Here is a 5,468-nt window from a genome sequence, read left to right as displayed (position 1 = left end):
ACACTATTAGGCACGCCTCTACACGTAACACCCGGTTCAGAACTCGGAGCCATCAACTCATACGGCAAAACCCCGGCTCCACACCGGTTCCTACGGCTAGGATCACTATTCCTCTTCTCTATCTCCTTCTCTATCCGTCCTATCTCCGCCGAGAATCCATAAAACGCATCTACGATCTCAGCATCTCCGGTCCATATCGACGGCTGTTGTCTCTCTCCGATATACTCCTCATCAGGCGAATGCGTCGACAGTGTATCAACCACCGCCATAAACTTCGTCGTTTGCAACAAACTCGGCATCGACGAGAAAAAAAACTTTTGAGGATCTTCCATAAAACTCGCGAACTCGGGGTCTGACTCGTCGGGAATCAACCGCCGCATCAAAGGTGGCCGGTTCGGGACGTAGCCACCGTAAGGATATTGTCCGAAGTTGAGTGCGGCGTGCTGTGCGGATGCCAGCCAGACGATGGTGGTGATGATGGAGACGAGGTCTTCGGCGGTAGAAAGCTCCGGCCACCAATCAGCGTCGCGGTGGTCGGCGTGACCAACATTGATCGATTCTGAGTACCAGGCTTGGAGCTCTGTATCGGTTTGGATTAAGTTCGAGTTTGCGTAATAACGTTCCACGTAGGTTCGGACCCAGGTTTGGATTGCGGACCATAATAAGAGACCATCGTTGGCGTATGGGTAATCTTCGACAAGTAATTTCAAACCATGTGGTTGTGTTGAGTCAGGAACAGCCATTCCCCTGAAAATATTAAGAAAAAAAAAAAAAAAAATTAGATTCTATACAATTAACAACAATTATTACAAAAAAATAAACCAAATTTAACCAGACAAAAAAATATCTATCTTAGTAGTACTACTTACTATGTTATTTCCATTACTATGTCTACTACATTAATTATTACTATAAGTTTTGTTAGATTTATACATTTAGTTTAACACTAAGTTATAAATTGGGTTCAACGCTTAGTTTAGCGGATATTGAATTACCTTCGGATGAGATCAGCAGGGAGACCTTCCATATCGAACCGCCATTTGTTTTTGTAAGCAGCGGAACTAATCTCTAGACCGTATTGACCAGCTGTGAAGCACGATTCAATCACACCGTCCGCACTGATCAAGGTTTGTCGTGCCACGGCATTGATTTCCAAAGTGTACCTCATGTGAGGGTCTAATAATTTGAATATCGGATGCATTGCGCTCAGTTGTCTATGAGCAGCTAATATAAACGGCTCCAAACACGCATGGGTACGTAACCAATGATTGACAAGCTGGTGGACACCAGCGTCATTGGACCCAACGTGGGCCTTAGCTAGCTGCCACATCCAGTTGGAGGTTGCGTCTACAGGAGGTGTGACCACGCGCTTGGATTTTCGGTTTGAGCCTGACTGAGAGGGAAGGCTTAGCTCAATGGCTATAGGCTTGAGTGTGCCAAGACGGGTCAAGAACAATATGGTTCGAGTCGCGTAAGCCTTACGTCCATCGAGCGAGTTGATTCGATCTAGAAACGGTAAGTATATGTCATGGTAGTCCACCATAAACAATCGGTTCGTCTCTACCGCCTAAAGTTCAAAAAAAAAACAAAAAAAGATTAAAATCAGTAATTTACTCCAAATAAAAATCTAATTTTATAGTGTATAAGTTATTGAAGATCATGTATATTCGTACTTGTTGTACGGTTAAGCCGTCAAGGTGACCGATGATGTGGTCTTCGGTGAGAGCGGAGTGAAGACCTGGTCCATAGATTTTGGGGTCAAGGTTGCTGACCGGTGGGTAAGTTGTGACTCGTTCTATGTTGACTGGATTTATTCCAGCTATGGCTTGGCGTGCGAACTCGTCATCTCTAAGCCATGCGTATTTATCCTCTACATTAAAGTAAAAAAGAGTCATTAGATAATTTAAACTACTAACATGATTCAAGTAAGCAGTTTAGATAGCTAATATAAAACAGAAACGCGCTTTTACTTAATTAAACTATGTAACTACCACCACTATACAAATTTAAACTTTTGGTGGATAACGAATAAACAAATGAATTAAGCACGTGAATCTTATTTCCTTTTAAAAGGAATCTAAGGGGAAGTTTCAATGTTGGTTCCAAATACACACAGCAGTGATGTACCTATAGGCTATAGCAAACCATAAAATAAAGGTAAAAGTTGGTAATGATTGGTCCTTAAACGGCATGTGATTGTACATGACTACATGTGTTAAACTTATGAACCTCGAATTATCATGTAGATATAAACGAGTTAATGACATAATTAAAAGATATGGTAGCTGTAAAAAAAAAAGCTGTTAGAAGTAATTAATGTGCTTACTTGAAACTATTTTAGGAGTGTCGTATCTAAGCAGTCCTTCGCTAGATTTGTGGAGGCTAGTGACGATCTTAGGCAAAGGGAACTTCTTGAACATATCATCTTGAAACCCTAACTTGAGAAGTAAGCCTTCTTTGTAAAGACTATCGATCTCACCGAAGTTAGCGAAGTCCTCAGCCAATATACTAGCTTTTAACGAAGGTATGAGGTTATGTAAAACAGCCTTAAGTCTACACGCAGCAAAAGTGTTCTGCTTAGACTCTTCGAACTGCTCATCTCTTGGCACATACATCGGTAACGGTTTCTCCACCCGCCTCTCGGACATCAGATCCGTGTCTGTTGAAGACCGGCCGGTTCGACAGCGTCTAGGGTAAGGAAAGTCCCGACCACCAAATGTGGGACGGGATAGTTCACGAGATATGTCTGGATTTCCTATGTCGTTGTACACATCAAAATCATAGATTCTGTCTGATAGTTTCCTCTCTCCTTTCCCATTTCCTCTTAGATTCTCCAACTCTTTCTCCCTTAATGTTCTTAAACCGGAAGGTGTCTCGTTCGGCAAGTAAGGCTGCGTAATTTTCCAACAACAGTTAATTTTTCTATCCAAAATATATAATTGGACGTCACATTTTTAATAAAGACAATATTTGGACATTTGGACCCACCATGACATATTACTATATGACCACATTTAATACGTTATGTTGATGGGTTTTGATTAAGATTTAATTAATTACCTGATTAGTAAAGAAAATTCGTTTGGATGGATGGTCTTTTTGGGATTGGACCCAAGAGTTGCAAGGGAAGTGAACAGGGCCACATGCGAAACCTTCGATGGTGATGCTCTCAAGGAAGAACTCTTTTTGGTGTTTGTTGGTCACCATGATGGCTCCCGGCGAACCAAAGGCCGAATCAACCGTGAACTCCGCCGAGTAATGGACTCTCTCCGCCTTTAAATTCGATTTCTTTGACCAGTCTTTCAATACCGCCGCTTTACTCTTCTTTGGCTCATTCGTTTCTGTTACAAAGTTTGACAAAAAAAATTTGTTGGTAAATTAGTCTTAAGAAAATAAAAATTCAAAGTTTGACCAAATAAAATTTGCAATGTTTTTTAATGACTTACTTGGATCAACTTGGGTGCTAATAAGCTCCAAGACGACGTTCCTACCGATTTTATCAGTAAAAGCATCCAAATGCTTAACCAAAGTTTCTTTAAAATCCTCTTTGTTCTTGTTTCTCACCGTTACAACCGCTCTCACCTTAAACTTCACCGCCTTTTCCTCCTCCTTCATACGCAGCGTTTTAACCAAATCCTCGCTGATGGCGGCCACGATGCTGCCTGAGTTGTTAGCAGCTCTCATGGGTCTCGGTTCAAAAGGGTTGATAGAGAACTGCGTCCTCTGTGTCCTCTTTTTGATGGAGAAACGCGATTGAAACGGAAGTGACGATCTCTCGAGGATGAGACGAGAACCCATTATCTCATTAGCTAGGGCCATTTTAAACAAATTAGTACTACTAATTAATCTAAATCTGAGTGTTTTTTATTGATGAGATGGTAGAAAAGATAAAAATAAAAAAAATAAAAAAAAGCTTCAAGAATTGAGTTTGAGAGCTTTCTTTATTTGGTGCGATCTGATTACAAATAAGCGGCAGGTCACAGCTATTTATATGCCTTTAAGTCTGAGAGAGAGAGAGAGAGAGTAGAGAGACCAAAAGGAAAGAGAGCTTTTTCGCCGTCCACACGTTTTTTTAATTGGAATATTCGTAGTTACTTGTCTTCTTTCATTTCGTCAAATCATATTTTTATTCCTCTCTATATTAGTAACAAAAACACGAGAATTATTCAAAACTTGTTAGATTTTCTGAACAATACGGACACTTCAATGTTCAACTTCAACATAAGGTAACTTTTAGCACTTTTACTATTAACCAAAAAGAAAACTAAAAAACAAAAAAGAGAGAATTATTGATACCTTCGAAAAATATATTCTTCGAGCGATTTTTTTGTTTATATTCTTTCGACTTACTTGCTTTTAACAAAATTTACAAAAGATTATATATAAATAAATATATACATAGATATTTTTGTCAACATTTTATATATTAAAAAAGGAGCTTCACAAAAAAAAAAAAAAAAGGAAGATCTCGTAATTGAGTCAAAACAGAGTTCCGGAGTCATCAGACACGAACGCGTCTTAAAAAAAATAAAAAAGTTGTGAAGGAAGCAAACGAGGAAGTTAATAATGACTTCATTATTAAATGACAATAATACCCCCTACTCTTTCCTGAATTGGTGTTTATATGTATCCCCGGGGATCGTCATGTAAAGTTGACATTTCCTTTTACTTTATTTTTTTATTTAAATAAATAAATAAAGATCACCACAAGGCTCACAAGTGAAGTAAATTAATAATTCGAGCATCGGACTTTGAAGATCGGTTTGTGATAGTTTAATGAAACAGTGGCTTTGATACTGTATATATGAGAAAAATATAAAAATAATTGCATGGAAAAATAATTTTAAATATAACCGGAAATGATGATTATATTTTGGGCTCCATGACTCCATCAAAGAAAGTTGATCATGTACCAGACATACATATATATGGCATATATACACTCAGTGTAAATTTACTATTCAGAAATTGCCCACAGAGTAGTAGTAGTATCAAACTGTATATCGGATTAGTAAAATCACATGAACTCTCGCCAGCTTCGATAACATTTACTTTTAATATCGGATTAAAAAGTAATAAGTAAATTTCAAAAATATCCTTTATGTAATATCATTTTTCAAAAATACTACATCTTTCAAACTTTACCCAAAAAACTACTAAAAAATTACAAATTTTGAAAATTTGTGTGTAAGCTTATAAATATTAACAAATGCTATCACACTTTTAAGAAGGGATAACTCTTACATAGTATAGTCATAGCCACCATTCTGGTACAAGAAGTTGCCCACGCGCCGCCTCTTGGGTTTGGCTAGTTAGTCACTTTTAAGAAGGGATAACTCTTACATAGTATAGTCATAGCCACCATGAAAAGTTCGTTAAAGTATTTAGACTTTTACTAGTATACGACTAGATTAATTAACTTATTAGTCTATGCTAATTCGCACCTAATTAGATATACATTTATGATC

At 38.1% G+C, this 5,468-nt stretch overlaps 1 protein-coding gene across 2 annotated transcripts in view; it reads right to left on the bottom strand.

Annotated features, from left to right (window-relative positions):
- LOC104701936 (lipoxygenase 4, chloroplastic) overlaps positions 1–3,944 on the bottom strand; it is a 5,058-nt gene extending 1,114 nt beyond the window's left edge. Inside the window, exons 1-6 of one of the 2 annotated variants that reach the window (XM_010417701.2) lie at positions 3,447–3,944; positions 3,061–3,341; positions 2,327–2,891; positions 1,674–1,870; positions 996–1,567; positions 517–747 (exon numbers count right to left, since the gene is read on the bottom strand). In XM_010417701.2, the coding sequence (XP_010416003.1) occupies positions 517–747; positions 996–1,567; positions 1,674–1,870; positions 2,327–2,891; positions 3,061–3,341; positions 3,447–3,819 (2,219 nt within the window). In that variant the 5' untranslated portion in view covers positions 3,820–3,944. The remainder of the gene's footprint in view (positions 1–516; positions 748–995; positions 1,568–1,673; positions 1,871–2,326; positions 2,892–3,060; positions 3,342–3,446) is intronic. The other variant, XM_010417702.2, reaches the window with a different exon arrangement.

This window comes from Camelina sativa, chromosome 7, assembly GCF_000633955.1.
Source record: "Camelina sativa cultivar DH55 chromosome 7, Cs, whole genome shotgun sequence".
Taxonomy (NCBI): Eukaryota; Viridiplantae; Streptophyta; class Magnoliopsida; order Brassicales; family Brassicaceae; genus Camelina; species Camelina sativa.
The sequence above is the reverse complement of the archived record's forward strand: the minus strand, read 5'-3'. Positions and strand labels throughout refer to the sequence as shown.